The sequence below is a fragment of the Mercenaria mercenaria genome, chromosome 2 (genome assembly GCF_021730395.1).
Source record: "Mercenaria mercenaria strain notata chromosome 2, MADL_Memer_1, whole genome shotgun sequence".
Lineage (NCBI taxonomy): Eukaryota > Metazoa > Mollusca > Bivalvia > Venerida > Veneridae > Mercenaria > Mercenaria mercenaria.
Genome location: NC_069362.1, coordinates 111,880,314 through 111,903,262, shown reverse-complemented (window position 1 = coordinate 111,903,262; position 22,949 = coordinate 111,880,314). Strand labels below are relative to the sequence as shown.

Genomic DNA, 22,949 nt, shown 5'->3' with positions numbered 1-22,949 from the left:
GCATTATAATAGCATTCATATTGATAAGACATTTAGGTCTACATTAAAGTACATTTGATTTTATATAATGCATGTACAAAACTATGGATGTTGTTAAAAGATTTAAATGTGTAAGAAGAAAAAGATTTTTTTTCTAAATCTTACAAAATGCTTAAAAAGGGAAATAGTGGATATTTTTATTTTTATTTTCAAACCAATCTTTTCTTTGGCCCTAGTGTATTTTGGTTCGAAATATGCCCCAAACGAAAAGCAAATACAACAATCTTGTTAGAGTTTTATTAAAAAATAACTAATTTCAGCTTATAAAGTTAAGTTTATAAAACTGATAATATGATAAACATTCAATAAATAGCTTTTGCCACAATTCTTACTTTGTGAAGCCTTAGTAAAATGTGAATCTCTCGTTACAAAACGCGTAATTTTACTGAATGTTCTATACCTTTGTTTTTGTTAAGTTTAAATAATAAATCAATTTCTATCGATTAACACATTGTGATTACGTTCAATAATTTAGAAACTTCATTCACGCGACTATCCAATAACCCATATAAACCTAAGCTGATAAGTCGATTTCTAAAACCAATAAACCAATGAGAAGAGGTAGAGTTAAATTGCATGTATAAAAATAACAGTAGGGAAATACCCAACTGATAACGTCTCTGCGCTAAAATACCCGTATTATTCACTACATTGATACCAATATAAACGCCGGCAGAACGCTGACCAGGTAAGATCTATTACACATTCTTTCAATATGTTGATTTTGCATTTTGTATGATACGGATTTCTATTACCATCGTGATACGTACGTTTAAAATGTATTACCATCATGATTATTTGTTGAGTTTATAGTCAGTCTCGTGGAATCAAGAACGATGCTTTAAAAAGCAATAAAAATAGATTAAATTGTAATTAATATATTTTCTGTTTATTATAGAAAATATATACTAAGCCTGACTTGATCTAAACTATTATAGATACAAAGGATTAAAAAATAGTATCCTTTGTGGTGTGAAGAATGAATGTACATTGAATAATAAAAGGATAAAAAACTGTTGAATTAAATAAACTACAATTTTATATATAATTAAAATTCAAAGAAAAGTTTCTATCTATAAAATACTGCATGACACCCTTGTGAGTATTTATGCAGTTTGCTATCTGCCTCTTGTAAATAAGAGTAAAATATGTTGTTGTTTTTTTTGTTTAAGTTCGAAACCATGACCTATGCATCCTGCATCTTTCTGTAGCATAGAGTTTACAGCATCACGTTTTAATTTGACGTTTTTTGTTGGGTGGGGGTGGGGTGAGGGTAACTTAATATCGGCATATTTATAAGTCGTATGACGAATTTCTAGCTTTTGATGGTGGAAAAATACCCCAGTGACCCTTCGGGCATTATTTTATCGCGGGCAGTTGGGTAGAACCACCGACCATCCGTAAGCCAGAAGGATGGCTTCCGCACATGCAGAATGCTACACCCCAAGAGAGGCTTGAACTCAAATCGATGAGAAGCAAGTGATTCGAAGGCAGCAACCTTAACCATCCGGCCACGGATTCCCATGTGATTTAACAAATGACTAGACACAAACAAACGTCATACTTATTTAGGAATCATACACCAGTATTACTGCAGTCGATATCTTATGATATAATATACAGCTGAATTCTCGCCATATTACAATAACTTTTTGTTTTTATACATATGATACAGATCATAATGTTTTTGTACATACTGCATAAACATTAATTTGAAGTTTGAAAGATTTGACACGAAAATAGGAAGCATTTCCCTTTTTAAATCAGATGACGCTATTTTGTTTTGATATTTTTAGATTTAACATGATTATATAATTATATTTATTCAGCTTCAAAAGAAAATAGTGTTATTCATATAGAATTAGCTGACATTCATAAATTAATAGATTATTGTGTGTTTTTATTCAAACCATTGTCCCACCGTCGATAAACAAGCAAGTTAAGAGACTAATAGTTAAAAAACGCAATTAACTCTAGCTGAATAGAAACCTTATAATTTTACGATTCAACACGTAATTTTTGGCACTTCCGCGTCTATTTGTTATCAGTTATTATGTTGGAATATTTTTATTTAACACTTCCTTTATCAGTTTAAGAGTGGCGAATGTAGACGAGGAAGTACTAAAGATAAAATACTTTACTTACTACCTAGTTAACCAATCAATAAAACAATCAGTTGATTGGTTAAAATGTTTAAATCTTTGATTTATCAGATGTTTGCCGTCGCGGGACTGAAATAGAATCAATACATACATTTGATAAAACACTAGTGTAATAAAGCTTTGACATCGGCGTCGCAAAAAGTCGAATAGACTTGTTTATAATAGTAAAAGAACGCCATTTTACGGTTTGGCAGGAAAAGCTTACATGTGATAAAAAGAATATTATATATGTGACTTTTCACATTGAATTTATTAAACTCGTTCAATAACATTCATTTGATAAAATGCTCGGCAGAGCCTCGCATTTTATTATTTTATTCAACTGGTTTAATAAATTCAATATGAAAAGGCACTCGTGTAGTATCTATTTATTGTACTTCTACAGCTTTACTGCATGAATCACACACACACACGTACGCACGCGCGCACACACGCATATATATTTATAAATCAAAAAGATATTTGTTATATTGATGAACATTATGCTTTTATCCTAGTAGATTCTTACAGTTAATCATGTATATTTTGACCATGGTTTGGATAAAAAAAAAATACAACGCTCTGTTCCAAAGAGGCATTTAATTTTACTAACTGGTAGATTTATTGTACTGCAATTGTTTCAGATGAAAATGAAACAAATGGTCTGCAAGCCTTAGGTCAAGCGGTCATTGTTCACAGGTTACCGTTAGCGAAAATTTTACTATATTAACATTCACTAAATTTTATTTTCGTATAAACAACAAATGTGTGACGCTACTGTAGAATTATATATATAAGAATTGAATGCTATCTCATGTTCGTTTATACCCCAGGTATAGTGCGTTTTATTCGACCTGGCGGGGCGCAGTTAATCTCTGATCTATGCAAATAATGGTAATCTCAAAGGTAGAGCGTTATAATTGTTTAATTCCGTAATCTTCGGTAACCAACGACTAAAATAAAACGCTACTTTGGCTACATACACTGCACAAGAATGTTATGGACCGTCGCGAAACCACGCCCCACCAGGTGAAATAACATGCACTATAGCAACGTCTAGCCATGGGTAGAAACGTAGTAATCTGTATCGATCCGTACCTGAGTCGTACTTCAAAGTAGTAATCCGTATCAGTCCGTAATAACACTTGGTCAAAACGTATTCAAGACTTATCCCAAACATGCAAGGTTTCTCCAACGTTTGAACTTGCACAAAAGTTTGAGTGAGCCGTAGTCATTTGAGCGTGACTTTAGTCCAGTTAGGATGAAACTTATTCATCCGTAGTTAACGAACTATAACGTAGTTATCCGTACCGAAACGTATATAGATCCGTAGCTGAACGTAGTTATTCGAGACAGCCCGCATTGAAGCGTAGTTAAACGTAGTTCATCGCAGACCAGTCCATCCACTGGGCAAGTTGCCAGGCACAGGAAAACGTGGTTCAACGTAGTACTTATTCGCGTTCGTTCCCCGTTTCTCACCATTTTTCCCGTACCAAGACGTACTGCTCCGTACAGATCCTTGTCCCCCCCCCCCCCCCCCCCCCCCTACCAAACTCTCATCCTCCACAGACCAATCCCATTCGCACCGTACCTCAACGCACGGACATATCCGAATGTGTGACTGTAGCTTTAGATGGGTATAAATCATATTGAAATTTCTAGTAAATAATCCCAAAAAACCGCCTTATACGCGTCTAACGGCAATAAATTTAATTTTGGAGTACATAGTAAATAGGTAAGACGTTCCTGTGTTGACTTGTGTCAAAGGCAATCATAAGAAAACAATGGCATATGTATAACTCGGAAATGGTATATATGAATTAAGTTGTTGATTAGATGAGTGAAAAATAGTCACAATTGCGCGCACTGATCTTTCAGTTGAAAACAAATTTTATAACGTATTGTTTGATGTATAAATGCAATAATCAAAACATAATGCGTCGTGTCATACAATACAGAAATAATATTGTAGTCCTATGTGTCTATGACATTTTATTTCATTTTTTCAGACTGTTTATTAATAAACAAACGAAAACGAATCGAGGATGAAGACAGCTGTAATAGAACTTATTCTTTGCGTTATAACACTTGTCAGTAGCATCGAGTGCGTCTGTGTGAACAGAACTCATTTTTATATGTCGGGTACGTCCAACACAGCAATAGAAAATCGATGGTTCTCCAATTGCACAGGTCTTATTAGACATATCAACTTGTCTAATAATGAATTGATTAAAGTCGAGAACTCATCATTTGACACATTATGGAATGTGGAACTTCTTGATCTCAGCAATAACAAGATTGCAATCATAGAGTTGAAAACTTTTGCTATAATGCGACGTCTCGAACGTTTGTACCTTGATCATAACGAACTGACTGAAATTCCTATGGACTTTTTCAAGAACAAAAACAATCTAATAAGTGTAGATCTCTCTTACAACAAGATCACATATATTCCGCTGTCAGTATTTAACTACACTATGTTGCATATTGAAGAGGTTATCCTTCATCATAACCAGATAACAGCCTTCGAGCCTTGGGCCTACGTCAAGCAAGCTATACGTCTGGACCTGCGTTACAACAATGTATCCACATTTACTAACAACTATAATTGGACGTATATTTCAAGAACTGTGTATGAAGGGGTAAGATTTAATTACAATATAATTGCATCGTAACAATGTCTTTTTAAAACGTATTCTGTTATTGCTAATAAAGCCAATAACCTGGTCAACTTTGCGATTTTAATAAATGATTGTGAATCTTTCATATCCGAATTTCTTTTTCACTAGGAAACCGTTGCATGTATTTTATACAGTGATATGGTTATTTTCAGGCAACTACAGATTTGCGGCATAATAACATCACAGAGTGGCATGACTGGTACTTGATACAATATAAAGACACAACTTCCCAAGATACTGGTATTGAATCAGTACTAGTAGAACTGTTACCAGACATTCGTGAAAACCCATTTAGCTGTGATTGCTATGCTCATAATATGATTAAAAGAGTTAGACAGTCATTTTTCTTGTGGGCTGATAGCGATTATCTTAATATAACGTGTTACAATCCTCCACATTTACGTGGCAAACGGGCGTTCTATGAAGTAGCCGTCTCTGAACTTGTTTGTAACATTACGAATGATTGTCCAACAGGATGTCTATGCCAAGACCGGCCAGAAGAAGGCATCCTTAACGTCGACTGTCAAGAATTGAATATGACAAGTATACCAGACACGCTCCCAAGAAGTCCATACGATAAAATTGAGGTACAGCTTGGACACAACAAAATAACCGAATTTGGTAACGTTAGTTACTTACAGTACATTACAAACCTGTCAATGCCTGACAATTTCCTTACCACTTTACCGTCCTTTGTCATAGAAAATATAGCAAGTAAAGAAAATGCATTCGTTGACTTTCGTAACAATTTACTCACTGTTGTTCCATCAGGAGCACAGAATATCAAGTTTCAAGACGCGCACTTTCAAGGAAATAACCTTGAATGTTCATGTGATATGCTATGGATGGTAGACTGGATTAAGCTGGCACCAAAATACGCTGATAAGACCCTTAATTGCACATTTGAAGGCAAATTGTACAAAATAATTGATCTAAATGAAGACATTTTGAACTGTAATAACGTTGGGAGTATTATCCTGATTGTAGTGTTGTCTGTAGTATTAGTTATTGTGATTGCCTTGTTGGTAACGGCTAAACGATGCCCATACGAGACGAAGGTACTTCTTTTCAAAATTTTCCGCATTCATCCCTCGGATAAATATGAAGTAGACAAAAACGCGGATAAGACTTTCGACATGTATGTCTCTTTTGATGACAATGATACATATGTCAGGCAATGGGTCATGAAAGTACTCTTCAAGCAGCTTAAAGAGAAGAAACCGTTTTACAATTTGGGTGTAGCTGCGCGAAATGCACCGCCTGGTCCTGAAGCTGATGCTAGACTTGAATTGATTGATAAAAGCAGACGACTTTTGATTATCCTTAGTACAGACTACGATAACAACCACTGGTGTCAGTACGAGTTATGCCACTCAGAAACTTTAGAACAAAATGAAGGTCGAATTATTTATCTATTATATGATAAAAACGCTGAAGAGATAGCGAAAAAAGAACCATGGTCATCTAAAATGAAAGGCAGAAAGGTGTTTAGTTTGGAAGAGAAAATGTTGTGGTCTAAGCTGAGATACGAACTGCCAAGAAATCCCTTACCTGAACCTCTCATGAGGAGGGAACGACCGCAAGAGTTTGCAAACATATGAGCATTGTGTACACACGGCAACATATATACAAAAATAAAACGAATTTGTGCTTCTGAAAGTAAAAATGATTTAATAATGGTAGTGCATTGTGACAAGACTAAATGCAGAGCAAATAGAGAGAGATATAATTCATTGAGATAATTTTTAAATTGTAGAGCTTGTAGTTTATACTAGGTGCAATAGTGTAAAAATAAACAGTTAGCGTATTGCTGTATATTCTGAGATCTCGTGATAGAGTCAAGAACTTAGAATGTAGCACTTACTATATTAAATATCAACTATCGTGTTTATATTTTGAAATGGTATGGATGGTTGACATTAATTCTACATTGTTAAATTTGAACGGAAATAATTTTTTATTTCGAAAAAGTTATGGATTTAAGGCTGAACTAAAAAACTGATATCTAAATAAAACTGGAGAACTTTGTAGTGAAATATTCTCAGAATATATGTTTCTTAGAACTTACATCTTTTTCATATCTACGTATCGTCTCATCCTTTATTTTCTCTTTATTCATATTATAAAGTGACGGAGAAAGGTGTTTTTCATCCGAAATCCGTCCTTTTGATCTAGTATATGTGCATGTAGAATAATATGTTGATAAACACCTATACTACAAATTTATATTTATAGATTATTATGTTTAAACTAATATATTATAATATATATAGTTGTAAAATTGTTGCGTACCGTGGATAGTAACCTTGATTTTAAAGGAGTAGCTACTTGGATTTTATTATTCTCTCAAAATTAAATTTTGAAATTACATTTACATGCGTAATTTGTATAGTATATTTTCACATTTGTAAATCGAGATACAGAGCGAATGGTGAAAGCGGATGTTATTTTATTCATAATAAATGGATGAGTTTACTCCCACTCCTCGAATTACTATTTGTTTTTCTTGCACAGCTGCAGAGTAGATCCATTGAACTATTTCTCCAATGTCGTGTACTGTTTTTAATGACCGCAGACGTCTGGATTTTACTCGTATTGTCTGGTCTATAACAGCCTTGTATCATTTTTTTACGAGCCGCATCAAATACGTGAATGGATGAAAAATGCTGATCACTAGTTTCCTGGCAAACGAACATATTGGCATCGGAATAAAACATCCGAAAGTAGATATATAACAGATCCATTATGAAAACACATATGTATCGGAATAATGTTTCATCTGCATGCAATTTACGGGCAGTAAGTGACCGGGACTTAATTTGAGGTTCATATAGCATATTTTATGTAATTGCCCATCCGATAAGCTCGTCATATACGGTCTCCACTGTCATGTTTACCTTTTTCTTAACTCGTTACCTCGTTTTGATTAAACATCAATGTAATAAAATATGTATATATATGGGCAAATCAATAATTTTGAAAACTATCTCTTCAAATATGAAAAATTAAATGAATACAATATAAAACTAAACACAGTTTAAAATCTATAGATGTCTGTCACACTGGATCTTCATTGCGTAGTTAGCAACCCAGACCTGTTTGCCTTTCGTCAGCGACACAGAGACAAAGTTGCCTACTTGTGCTTTATGGTTATCATGCATGATATCAGAGACACCGTCATTTTCGTTCACACTATCAACCACTTACTTGGCGACAATCCGTTATAAATCTTGTGTTTAAACGGAGAAATAAAAACAATGATTATCATCCACAGGACAAAAATCATGTCTAAAATAAAACCCGTATAATGGATATAGTTTGCACCACCTACAATTCTCAGTTAAATAGCATTATTCCATACATGTAGTTGGTTATATTTTTCGACATATTGACGATTAATGTCTGTTTTGAATTCACTTGAGAATGAAATACTGGGTGAATATTGGCGACACAAAAATCTTCGAGAACATTATACATTCTAAATCAGGTAAAGGTAAGATTTAAATTCAATTATGAGATCAAATCATAGGCCTTAACCGACATCACCTAGGAAGTAATCGATGGAAATATAAAACTGTTTATTCGTATATATTGTGCGCAGATAAGCAAAGCTCTAAAAGTAAAAATGTAATATTGCGACTTTAAGTTCATAAAAAATTACGATGTATTTTATATAATGTAAACTCTCAAGTGTGTCGGAATGGAATATCCTTTCAATCGAAACCACATATAGCGAAGGAAAGCTAGGATCGTATGAAGATTTTCTTAATAAGTATCCTGGTATAAACTATAGGATGATCTATGCCAAGGCTTTGAACATTATATGATCCAAAATTTATGACGAAAACACATTTCTCTGAATATAGATGTGTAGCTGAAATGAAAAGAGAATGTAAAAATATATCTTCTTTTCTATGTTGCAGTTATAAAATTACTGGAAGTACTATTAATATTGAAACTATCAGTTTATAAAATATATAGTTATTCAAAAATACTACTTTTAAGGCTACCGTAGTGATATGAAAAATGTCACACGTCTCTGAACTAGCGGAACTGAGTTTGTTATTTCTACGTTGCGTGCAGTTGCTTTAGATTTGTTCCCATTCGATTCGTTTCCGGTCTCTGTTTTGCTTTATGGATATTTAAATGTAGAATTTTGTAATGAGAAAACTGTACAATCCAGTTTAAACAAGACGAGATGCTTTGATAATCATCATACCTTCTATTCTCTTTTCTAAAGCTATATGAAATATAGTATAATTTGATAAGGTATGGATAAAACTTAAATTCTGAAAAGTTGACAAACTCACAAGGTATACGTCTTGACAAAAGCCTTTTTAGAAACAAGGTACAAAAGTGTATAACAGCAAATAAGAAATGAAATACAGCATTTTAAGAATAAACGCTGATGTATAGAAGAAGAAAACGAACCTGCAGAATGTTTTCAATGCATATTTGTTCCGATGAATCTCGTTTTACTGAAGCAGCTTTAGCTGTATCCGTTTCGCTTGCAGATGGTTTTGTAACTGGCACAGAGGAATAAATATAATAATATAAAATTTTACTTCAGACTTCTTTGTCTTATGATTATTTGATTATGGACAAATGATTTTTAAATTATTATGTTGTTGAAAAAGAATTATGTTTAATTGTATTAATAAATGAAGCATACGTCCCTTACAAATGTGTAAAACAATTTTCCTCCAAGCTTTCTAGCTTTTCATCAGACCGTATGTAGTATAGAGGACCAATATAGGCCTATGATTTCAACCAAAGGTTTCCGCCCCTATGTAACACTAACAGACTATCCTTAGCTTCTATCTGTACCGTACCCGTCTATTTGTCTGCAAACCTCGTGTTCTATCTACTATTACTGACACAACCTTTCTACGGCACAATGCCCCAACAGAAAACACGGTTAAACCAATGTATAATATGTATAACGTTATGAGAATGCAGCCGAAACGTCCTCTTCGAAATTCAACATAACATTGAATAAATATTCAGGGATACTCACTTTTTATAATGACTGTCAGTAGCGCCCTCTAGTATTTTATTCTGACTGGCTAATATCTTACCATTTCAAGTAATGAGCGTCTGTTATTCTTACGTTATATAGCGTCTAGCTATTTGACCCTGTATCATCATAAATACAATGTACACACCAATTCTAACATGACTTAAGTTATATGTTGTCATTTCTGATATACACAAAATCAATATTTATAGGAATCATTGTATTTTTGGTCACAAACATGAAACTACCCACCTGAATTATATTGTTCTTTTTTGTACAAATGGCGTAGCAGAATTCAATAAATCAAGAATTCAACATTGCGACTACCTAAGCTATTGAAATAATCCTGTACGGACCTACCGTAGTATATTCGCTACAGTTTGTTTTCTTTCGGTATGGTTTCCTGTTGTCGCTGACTTGCCAGTTTTAATTGTTATATGAGCCGTGCCATGAGAAAATCAACATAGTGGGTTTGCGACCAGCATGGATCCAGACCAGCCTGCGCATCCGCGCAGTCTGGTCAGGATCCATGCTGTTCGCTAATGGTTTCTCTAATTGCAGTAGGCTTTAAAAGCGAACAGCATGGATCCTGACCAGACTGCGCGGATGCGCAGGCTGGTCTGGATCCATGCTGGTCGCACACCCACTATGTTGGTTTTCTCATGGCACGGCTCATATAGTCTTCGTCTGTTGTCTGGTGATAACGTCAAAGTCTTTCTTCAATTTTTCGAAGTATTTCAGAAAATGTCACCTTTGCTTCTGTGTTTACAACACAACTGTGCGAAACAAACACCAAAATGCAGAACAGCCCTACGAAATAACTCGCCATGACGGCTTGAAGAATAAGTATGTCGGAATTTAAGAAGAGTTGAAACTGATTTGATATTTTAAAAGATTAGAAAAGGCATTATAATATCATACATATTTATAACTCTTTTGGGTCTACATTTAAATACATTTGACTTTATAAGATGCAGGAAAGAAACTATGAACTTAAATCTTGTTAATAGATTTTTAAATGTAAAAAAAAAGAAATAGAAACAATCTTCTCTAAGTCTTACAAAATGCTTGTAAAAGAGAAATAGTGGATGGTTTTATTTTTTCAAACCAGTTTTTCGCCCTAGTATATTTTAGTTAAAGAGCAATCGTCTGCTGTATAAGATTTATTCAGTACAAATAACTGCGGGAACTTTTAGGATTTTAGTGTTTTTAATGATATTTTGGTAAGACATATCTTTTTCCTGCAGATAAACTCATTGTAGGGCTTCAAAGTATTTTGACAGACCGGCATTAAGTCTGTGTTTACATTTATGCAAATTTTTGATGACGTGATTCACGCGAACAAGATTTAAGTAAAATTCGGAATACACCGGTATTACCATTCCACTAGTAATAGATCCCAGCACGATACGATAACATTGCTAGATCTATATTAGAAAATCACTAATTTCAGGACATGGATAATAAAGTTAAGGTTATAATACTGTTAATGTGTTAAATATTCAATATATAGCTTTTGCCACGATTCGGACTTAAATAAATAATCTAGAAATTTCATTTATTCGACTATCCAATGACCCATTTCAACCTAAACTGATAAGTTCATTTCTAAAACCAATGAGAAGAGGTAGAGTAAAACTGCATGTATAGAAATGGCAGTAGGGAAATCCCGACTGATAACGTCTCTCCATTAACATACCCACTTTTCAATATAAAACGCCGGAAAAGCTCGATCAGGTAAGATCTATTGCATATTATTTCAATCTATTAATTTTGCATTTTGTATGATACGGAATTTTGCTATTATCCTGATACTCATGTTTAAACTGTAATGTCAGCATAATTATTTGTTTACTTTATTGTCAGTTTCGTGGAGCAAGAAGCAAATAGAAAACACATTGTAATAAATTTACTTGTTTATTATAGAAAACCTATAATAAGCCTGGCTTAATCTTAAGTAGTATAGATACAAAGGACTTAGTCGTTTGTGGTGTGAAAAATGAATGTATAATTGTATGTACTTAAAATTCAGAAAAATAATGCTATCTGCTTCTGGTAAATTCCAGTAAAATATAATGCTTTCTGTTTTGAAAATAGAAATCATGACCTATCCTTTCTGTATTCGTCTACAGTAGCACGTTGTGATTTGATTTTTTTCGGGGGATAGGTGAAGGTTAACATTACATCGATTTTATAGGTCTTATGGAGACTTCCTAGTTTTTAAAAGTGGAGGAAGACCTCAGGTGTCGCTCTGGGCATTATTTTCTCACGGGCGTGCAACTGAGTAGGACTACCGACCTTCCGTAAGCCAGCAGGATGGCTTCCTCACATGAAACATTCTACACCCCAAGCTAGGCTTGAACCGAAATCGGTGAGAAGCCAGTGTTTCGAAGTAAGCAACCTTAACCGCCCGGCCACGGAGTCCCATGTGATTTAACAAATGACTAGACACAAACAAATTTCATACTTAATTGGGAATCATACATCAGTATTACTCATAAAATACAGCCTAAACTTTTTGTCGAGAGTCTTTCAGTTTTATGCATATTTTACAGATTATAATGTGTTTTTGTACATACTGCATAAACGTTTAATTAAAATTTAAAAGATCCATGTTTCCATCTTTATAAATTTAACATGTGATTAATTCAAGTTCAAAAGAAAATAGTGTTCTTTTCATATAATCAGCGGACATTTCTTCATAGATTGGTATGTGGAAGTTTATTGATACCGTTGTGACACCGTCGGAAAACAAGCAGGGTAAGCGAATAATAGTTAAAATACTTAATAAACTCTAGCTAAACAGAAACTAAAAAAAATATTATATTAAAAACAAAACGTAATGTTTGGCACTTCCGTGTCTAAACATATTTGTTATCAGTTATTATGTTGGAATATATTCCTTTATCAGTTTGGCGATTGTAGAGGAGGAAGTACTAAACAACTTAATTACTACCTAGGTGACCAATCGATAAAACAATCCATTGATTTGTTAAAATGTTTAATTCTTAGATTTAATGTATTTCTATGAAGCGCAAATATATACAACAATAAAGGCATTTGTTATATTGATGAAAATGCTGTTTTCCAAATAGCTGCTTACAGTTAATCATGCATATTATGATCGTGCTTTGTATAAACAAATATTGGTCTGTTCAAAAAGTGGCCTTTACTAACTGGTAGTTTATTGTACTGCAAATGTTTCACATGAAAATGAAACGAAAGCGGTCATTGTTCACAGCCTACCGTTAGCGAAATTTTGACTATGTTTACATTCATTATATGTTTTGTGTTGTAAAAAAACGTTGTTTATTTTAAACAACGTTGGTACAATAGTATCAAGTTTGACCCTTTCCAGAAAAAAAAATAAATACAACTACAAGGACGCGTAGTTTTGGCTGTTCCATTCTGATATCTTGACAGTCATTTATTTTGATTTTTGAACACTCATTGAAGGCAAACCAATTATTATTTTAGCCAGCTTCTTTAGAATTGTACATATAAGAAGTGAATGCTATGTCATATGCGTTTAAATGGGTATAAATCATATCGGAACGTCTTGATAATCATCAAAGAATCGCTTTATACGCGTCTTGGAGCACAAAATACTGAGACACATTTAATTTCGAAGTTAGAAGACAGGTAAAAACCAGGAAGAATATCCGACAAGTAAAATAGAGAAAAGTGGAAACTTCACAGGTTGCTCAACACGACAAAAAGGAAAATGTTACAGGCTCGGTTTGATTGAACCTGTTCATGGACGGTAGTGGAAATGTATGCTACCGTCCACGCCCTCTAGCCCCGGGTTGAGCAGAACTCAACATTTACACATGTTAAAAGTACAAAAAGCAATTTAGAGACAGACATCCGCAGATGTATTCAAACGGCGATGAACATTGAACCTTCAATGATATACGTGTTGAGGCGTGTAATTCCACGAAGAGCGGCGTTTGGTAAAAAAGCCACGTAAACTAGTTTTCTAGTAAAAAAATGCAAAAGTATTTATGACAGAAATAACTTTTTGGAAAACTTAGCAGAATGCAGGAAACTGAGTTTAAAATACCAAATTTTTGCAGGATTCGGTACCTCCTTCCGAAATCTCGCCCACCCCTTGCCACTACCCAACTTTGAAAACACTGATACACACTTATATACTGTATAATATGCTATTTTATTCAGGGTGCACCGACGCTTTTAACTTATAAACGATCAAACGGCAACCATATTACTTCGGAAAGCCTAAAATTCAGACCTCAGAGCATTTTAAAAAGAAATGTCTTGCTCACTAAGCTCTAAAACCTGGTACCCGTATGAAGTCCGGGTGACCCAATGCTTAATTTTAATTCACTATTTTGCATATACATGGATATTTATGACGACGTTTTGTTAAAAATGTTATTTTCAAAGTGTAAATCAGTTTAAATGTACTAAACAGTTTTGATCTGGTCTTTAAGCCTCGATCGCATTATAAGAACATATAAATACCAACCCAGTTAGCTTAATAGGAGTTAATAGCTTAATAGCACTTACTTGTAGAGAACTGATAAGTTCTGATACAGAATCCAGGGACACTGGTTAGTTTCACTGCTTAACATTGCATGAACGAATTTCTGTTGCAAAAATAAACCTAAGCTAACAAACAAGAGAAAATATTTATGCAAGTATCTAAAATAAGATCTTTTACCAGGTCGAGAAATATGTTATTTGCAGAGATTTAAGATATATAAACTTGATATATATGAATTAAATAAAAAACTATTGCAGTCGTTTTGAAATATGTACAAAAAAAAAACAACAATGTACAACATAATGATTTTCATATTTCAAATTGTACCTACAAAGACTTAGTTGCACTATGTGGTGGAATTTTCCTGGATACATTGGAACATCAAGATAAACACTAGGAGAAACTATGCACGAATCGTAACAAATAAAGTTTGAATATCAATTAAATTAGGTATTAACTGTTATGATAAAGGCATGACCAGTCTTTGTGAAACTATAGCAAGATACTGCATGGGGATCATTTACAATAATAAGATACAAATTATTTGGTATCAAAGTGTAATCAAATGTCAAAATTGATAGCCTATGATATTCTTTTGTCAGTTGCTTGTCATCAGTTACTTTTCATTTTAAAAATGATATGTTATATAGCAACACATGATTCAGAGCTGTTAACCCTCATGAGAGCAAACATCCTATAAAAGGTGTCATTAAATTGAAAATATCGTTAGTCACATCTTAATCAAGACATGCAGAATGTGATTCTTGTAACACTGCTGTGTTACAACCCGTTTTGTAATAAAGTTGCAAATTGTAATAATTATAACAAAACGGGTTGGAGTGCTTATTACAATTTGAAATGGACATCACAACCCGTTTTGTAATAAAGTTGCAAAATGTAATAAATTTCTGAGTTAGTTGAAACGTGTGTGTAAACGTATTTGTACATAGTTCTAGGGTTCACTATATGAATAAAATTGCATGAGGTGAGGATGTCAAGGGGCGTACTATTAGCATGTAATTTTACTCATTAATTGTAACTTAGAAGGTTATTGGTGAGCATAACATCAAGGAAGTTTCAACAAAATGGTTATTACAAAGTGAAAATAAACAAAGCATCCCGTTTTGTAATAAAGTTGCAAAATGTAATAAATTTCTGAGTTAGCTGAAAAGCATTTGTGTCATAGTTCTAAGCTTCACTATGTAAATAAAAGTGATGGATGAGAAGATGTACATGTAATGTGTTATACTTATGGCAATTTGGCATTAACTTTTTACATAAAGTAAAAAAAAAATACAAGCACTTACAATATCAGTGTGGATTCTCAAATTGTAATAATTATTACAAAACGGGTTAGAAAGCTTATTACAATGTGAAATGGACATCGCAACCAGTTTCGTAATAAAGTTGCAAAATGTAATAAATTTCTGAGTTAGTTGAAACGCATTGGTTTCATAGTTCTAAGGTTCACTATGTGAATAAAAGTGAAGGATGTGAAGATGTAATATGTCATACTTATGACAATTGGGCATTAACTATTTACATAAAAGTAGAAAAAAGCAAATACTTACAAAATCAATGAGGATACTCAAATTGTAATAATTATTACAAAACGGGTTACAGTGTTTCATACAATGTGAAACTGGCATTTATGGAAGATTATTTATGCAAAAATTCTATTATTGTATTTGATCAAACGTTTTATGATTAATGCAATTATTATTGCATTTGGTAAAGTGCTTTATGATTCATGACAAACATTCAATTGCATTTTGTCAAATGCTTTATGATTGTAGACAAATGTATGTTATGTAACGCAATTTTGATGAATATAAACACTATATGCTTGGTGTTTGATAACATACTTCCTGCATAGCTCTATATCAAATGTTCGCATGCATATACTTCTATTAGTCTGATGCACAGAATAAATCAACTGTTTGCATGTATGACCATACTTTGATTTTGTAAAGTAGCTCTTCCATAATGCGTTTGCATTAATTACAGTTTTAAATAGGAAAAAAAGAAATTTCGACACTTGGCACAGCGACAATGCACTATCCACCATACACTAAGTTCCTTGACTTCAACGAAGCCGGGAACCGGCAAATTTTGATAAATTTTAACGCTAGGGGCGCCACATGTTCCTAAAATTATAAGGACTGATCCCCAGGCTTGTTCAATTGCTATAAAGGAGCAACAACGAACAAGTTCTTTTAAATTGCCAGTATGTTTTAAAAATAAAAATTGTTTCTTCACTAACTTGCTTACAATCTATCCAAACAACATATAGAGTACCTTCCATGTGAAAAAAAACTTACAGAAAATGTCATAATCGTAAAGGAAAAAAAATGTGAAAATGAAAGTAAGATAGATCTCCGGTTCTAAATTTAGCGCGTTCAAACGTGGTTATTAATAAAACCCGGCCCGGCCCAAACCACGGAAATAGCCGATTCTGATTGTACGGAAACCACCGGAAACTTACGGACGGAAGGCTAATATAATTACGAATGATATCGTGTCGATATCAACTTACATATTTAGAATTTAGTAAAAAAAAATACACTGAACTTTATGATGCCCGCGAGGAACTTCTTTGATGAATGGGTTTAAACTGCGTGTTCTTTCTGGTTGCAAAAAAACGTCTTAATATAATTTGTAAACTTGTACACAGGAAGTCGTTATACATAGCGTTGTTTTGACGAGCCTTCTAATTAGTTCCCGATATTTTGTATCGTTATCATTATATACTATCTTATAATCACGTTTTGTCCAAAAAGTTGTTATATTTCGAAGAAAGGAATTCCTCTCGGGGCCTCAAAGAGTTTTTGTTTCACCTGTGCATCCCAAAGCCTAAATAATTCTTTGTGTCCGGTAACGTGCCTAAAAAAATAGGTAGTAAAAAGGCAGGATTTTTTATACTTTTTTGTTCAATGAGACTTTACGGAAATTATTTTTATGTCAAAAAAAAAATGAATACGAATAATTTCTAATATGACTGACAATTTTTAGAGAATAGAATGAGCAGTTTTTTAAAACTTTTTATTAAAAAGTTTTTAAAAAATCTCAAAGACCATAAAACAAATATATAGAAACAAATAGTGAGATAGGTTTGTTCACGCAGGATTCTGAGTATCTCTTGAACTTAGTCGGCTGAATTGACGTACGATGAAAGTCACAAATTGAATATATTGTGGTACATTGCAGTTTGTGGCATAATCGATTTCATATTCGGCAGGTTCCTATAATGTTTTAATATATATATATATATATATATATATATATATATATATTTTTTTTTTTTGTTTTTTTTTTGTTTTTTTTTTTTCTTTTAAAGTTTGCAAGTGATCTCTGAATAAACTGACTTACTTAAGTTATATTCAAATTAGTTCAAAACTATATAGAGTAGAATCGAGATACAAATTTTACCTTTTTTCAATTTTGTACAGATGTCTCGTAAACCGGAGGTCGCGGGGTCGAATCCAATCAGCGGATTTTGACCGTGACTCCAACAGTCCCTTCTTTCGGTGCGAGTACTGGTTACTTTCCAGGAAGCAGTCATCGAGTGTATTTCACATTAGTTGGTGAACCAAAACTCGACGCGAAAAAGAAATCTTTTAAATGGGAACAAAATTACCATTAAACTGCACTCAATATACAGAACGATTCACACTGTTTCGTGAAAAAAGACCAAGTAAACTTGAACTTGTTAAGGTTCGTTTGGATATTTACCAATGCTCTACACTTTCAGATTATGAATTTAGATACTTCAAAATTAAACTTCAATGGTTAGACATATCTTGCAAAACTTTGCAATTTATTTAGGTTGATTTGATATATTATTGTATACAGAATGCCTTTTCAGTCAGTTTGCTAGTGCTCGGCATTTTTGATACATAACAACTGAAGGATCGTTTGAGCCCGCTAATCATAATTTACAAATAAGTCTCGAAAAAGCAAAATAAAACTTTGAACGGATGTTGTTTCTTCAAATCTCACAAATTTCTTCATTAAGATTTTTTTTTGTAAATTTATCAATATCACAATGTACTGCAGACGATTACTCTAACACTGCTTACTTTACTATGGTTACGTGACCACACCGGAAGTGAACTGTACTTGGATCTATATTGAGCAGCTTTAATGCTGTCGCATTCTGAGACCTTACGTTTTGTGAGTTTTTCATTGGTAGAACCAAACCTATTGTATTATGCAAATAAAACTGTTGCTCTTCTTTTGTATATACCGGGTAATTGTACGATAGTTTGCAGTTTTTTACGAAAGATCTGAGTGTAATTTTTCAGCTATAATTGGTTTGTTAAACTGCCCATGTGTGGCCAAATCCATAAAGCATCTCAGAAAAGTTTTAACCTTACATTTTTTTTTCAACTTTACGGTAAAGAAAGTGTAATGAGCGGAATTTTCCAGAAACAAGTTGCATCCTTCATAACTTGTTTAAATAATAGTAAAAGTTGATCTTCACCCGATATTGCATTGTACTGAAACTCCTTACGCAAATCGCGTCGAGAAATCACATTTTAGCTCAACCCTAAATATATATAGTTGTGACGTTTCTGTTTTACGGAGATTAATTTATTTTTTGGGTTTCCATTATATCCAAAAAGTAATTATGTTTCATTTGGTATAGCAGGCCCATTATTAAAACCTATATGTATTCAAATGGAATGACTAAGTAGTGTGTTCTTTTTTTCACAAAAAATAGGCCGGGTCCACACATGTATGAACACAAGATAAAGTAATTTAATCCTATGTATAAATAAGCGCATCGTCTTTTAATCAGTACGAAAGTATCGATCTCTCATAGGGAGACACGAAAATGTAATATCACATGCGCAGAAAAACAAAATAGCGTTGTTGCGCATGTGATATGAAATTATTGTTTTATCATTAAATCTATATTTATAGTCCTTTCCATTGTTCTAGATGTAGTCACATGTTCAACGATAAAAATCGTATTTTCTCGAAGGCGGAGCCAAACACACATATTGACCTCCAGCTGTGACGTCCACACGTTATTACGTTAAAACAATGCGACGTCGTATACAATTAACCACGAAAGATGACCTAAGGCTGCAGACATTTGTATCTAATGTTTATACTTATGAGTAGGCTGGATTTGATAATAAAACAATTGTCGTTTTTATGTGTGGTCGATAAATCCACATATCGACCACACATAAAAACGATATCAAGTCGATAAATTCGCTCGAGGTTGATATTGCTTTTATCAGGCCGATAAATCCACATATGAGCCAAGCCATGAGAAAACCAACATTGTCTATTGCGATTAGTTTTTAGTTTATACAAATTTGTTTTAGCTCGATTGTGATGAAAGCTTCAAGCTTATTGTAACCACTCTCGAGTCCGCTTCCTGGAAAAACCAGTACTGGTGTCATATGAGAAGTCATGGTCGTGACCCCAGTGGGGCTCGAACCCACGACCTCTGGACTGAGCGGCCAACACCTTATCCACTAGACCACCGCTCCCTATTGCGATTAGAAAAACCGTTAGCAAACAGCATGGATCCTGACCAGACTGGGCGGATGTTGGTTTTCTCATGGCGCGGCTCATATCGACCTCACCAAAAGGCAATTATTGTATAATATCACATGCGCAGAAATTGAAAATAACGATTTTGCGCACGAGATATAAAAACGCTTATGATATATTATTCAAGTTAAACTAATGGGAAAGTGCATTGGAAATTGTGTGGGGTATAATAATTTAACATCTGAATTGCACACATTTGTAATCCATGCTTTAAAATGTTCATTTTAAAAAACAAAAAGTCAACATTGTGTGAATAGTTGTATAAGCATATAGCAAAAGCATAGTTCGTAGTCCGACCGGACCGGTTTTTTTTTAATTCTGTGTTAAAAAGATATGCTAGTATTATTTCAAATATAAAAGAAAGAGAAATCAAAAATTAAATAATCTAAAAACAAAAAATAACGTTAGCAGTAAATTGTTAAAACATGAAAGTTCATTGCTATCACTACCCTCCCATTTATCCGTATTAGATATTTACCGTTTTTTATTGTTTTGTTTTAAACAGACTGAGCGGACATGTTTCGGGGTGGGGCGGGGCGGGGGGGGGGGGGGGGGGGGTCCGGGTTCGAAACTTTGCGACCGATCTTTCATATTTTATACTCCAGTTCATTCATTTCTACAACTTACTGTAACTCCGGGTATCATCTCCATACAAAATCCCCCGGTTTTGTTTAAAGCTAAATCATATGGTTTATCATTTGAGCAACATTTTGTGATATTTTGTTTTCAGTTTTCTTGTATTTCAGGAACAAAGACCTATTACATAGAGTTATACCTCTTCTGGAAATGTTTACTTTGATATTTTTTATGAACTTTTGTAATTGCCTCCCTTTAATATGCAAAAAAAGGGAAAAAGTGGACTATGTTTTTAGATTTTGATATAATTTATTAGTTTATTTAGTTTTATATTCAAATTTGAATACTTCAACAACCTGAAACAAATGGCAAGTATGAAAACAGCGCATAGCTTCGTAGTTCATCTATTTTCGATCTATCTTGGTTGCGCAACCGAAATAGGCAAAAGGAGTATAATAATAATTTCATAAACTTACATTTCTAGTTAATTTTCGCAAAATGTGTACTTACCAATGCAAATCTTTGACAACCTTAATATAAGAGTGTTTATATTCATATGTTCCCTAAGACAAGATATTTTAATTAAATTAAAACTTAATATGCTAAAACGCTATCTTGGTCGGGCAACCAAATTTTATAAATACTTCCAGTGCACGGTATAGACCCCTTCGCCTTATGTCACATCGTTAGGTGTGAAATAACGACGTACATTTAACCAGCCTGTCCAGTTCTGTTGAAAGTATCCTGCAAACTGCTATCTCGTGTCTGTCCGATACACAAAATGACACATCGACTGCCGAACGTATTACTTCTTTGATTGAGTGTGATTCAAATATCTTGTTATTTTAGGTCTTCGCTTATGTCAAGTGCAATACTTCATCAAACATACGTATCATCAATATCAAATACTTTGCTTCTACTTTTGTAATAATGAAATAAAATACACATAATGGCCTTGATAAAAATGACGGTATCATCATTCGTAATTATCTTAGCCTTCCGTCCGTAAGTTTCCGGTGGTTTCCGTACAATCGGAATCGGCTATTTCCGTGGTTTGGGCCGGGCCGGGTTTTATTAATACCCCGGCTACCTCTTTCTACGAGAGTTTCTTGAAGGGATCAGCTATTAACTGTATTCTCAAATAAGTAAGCTGGAGTTATCGTTCTTCATTTAAACGAAAATGGACCCAGCTAACAAAATATGAAGACATTAAATTACGTATATGAATAAGCATAAAGCGCAATACAGAAATCGTTGCTCTCTTGACATTACACAAGTACTTAATGACATTACAGTGTATGCATGTAATAACTGTAATAAAAACAGTTGATTAACAATGAGAGAACGTATTTGCTAACATTTAACTAGTCTCCAATAGCCCAAATCAAGTAAATGACTACCAGTTCTCTTTTGGCACTTGGCGTTAGAAAAAATACTTTGAAAAATTATCATGAAGCTATACATAAGATACTAAGGATTTTGGCATTTAAAGCATTAATTGGTTTACTTATATCCATATATAAGTGATCTAAATTGCAACATGTAGCATGCGTTTGTCATCAACAATAAAGCACTTTACCAAATGCAATAATAGTTGTCATTAATAATAAAGCGTTTGATCAAATACAATAATAGAATTTTTGCATAAATAATCTTCCATAGGCATTACAACCCGTTTAGTAATAAAGTTGCAAAATGTAATAAATTTCTGAGATAGTTGAAACGCATTTGTGTCATAGTTCTAAGGTTCACTATGTGAATAAAAGTGAAGGATGTGAAGATGTAATGTGTCATACTAATGACAATTTGGCAGTAATTATTTACATAAAAGTAAAAAACAAGTGCTTACAAAATGAATGTGGATACTCAAATTGTAATAATTATTACAAAATGGGTTGGAAAGCTTATTACAATGTGAAATGGACACCGCAACCCGTTTTGTAATAAAGTTGCAAAATGTAATAAATTTCTGAGATAGTTGAAACGCATTTATGTCATAGTTCTAAGGTTCACTATGTGAATAAAAGTGAAGGATGTGAAGATGTAATGTGTCATACTTATGACAATTTGGCATTAACTATTTCCATAAAGGTAAAAAAAACCAAGTACTTACAAATCAAAGCGGATACTCAAATTGTCATAATTATTACAAAACGGGTTAGAAAGCTTAATACAATGTGAAATGGACATCGCAACCCGTTTTGTAATAAAGTTGCAAAATGTAATAAATTTCTGAGTTAGTAGAAACACATTTGTGTCATAGTTCTAAGGTTCACTATGTGAATAAAAGTGAAGGATATGAAGATGTAATGTGTCAGACTTATGACAATTTGGCATTACCTATTTACATAAAAGTAAAAAAGAAAGACAAGTACTTACAAAATCAATGAGGATACTCAAATTGTAATAATTATTAC

General features: G+C 33.4%; 2 protein-coding genes across 3 annotated transcripts in view; one reads left to right on the top strand and one right to left on the bottom strand.

Moving 5' to 3' along the window:
- LOC123564933 (solute carrier family 22 member 4-like) overlaps nucleotides 1-22,949 on the bottom strand; it is a 143,820-nt gene that overhangs the window by 64,410 nt on the left and 56,461 nt on the right. The window lies entirely within an intron of this gene.
- Nucleotides 591-7,351, top strand: LOC123564928 (protein toll-like). The gene is made up of 3 exons (XM_045358854.2): nucleotides 591-727; nucleotides 4,190-4,822; nucleotides 5,014-7,351. The coding sequence occupies exons 2-3, from the start codon at nucleotides 4,226-4,228 to the stop codon at nucleotides 6,460-6,462; spliced, it is 2,046 nt and encodes a 681-aa protein (XP_045214789.2). The 5' UTR covers nucleotides 591-727; nucleotides 4,190-4,225; the 3' UTR covers nucleotides 6,463-7,351.

Excerpts from the sequence above, each read along its gene's own strand:
- LOC123564928 (XM_045358854.2), top strand. The coding sequence starts at position 4,226 with ATGAAGACAGCTGTAATAGAACTTATTCTTTGCGTTATAACACTTGTC. Across the intron at positions 4,823-5,013 it reads CAAGAACTGTGTATGAAGGG|GCAACTACAGATTTGCGGCA; the intron begins GTAAGATTTAAT and ends GGTTATTTTCAG.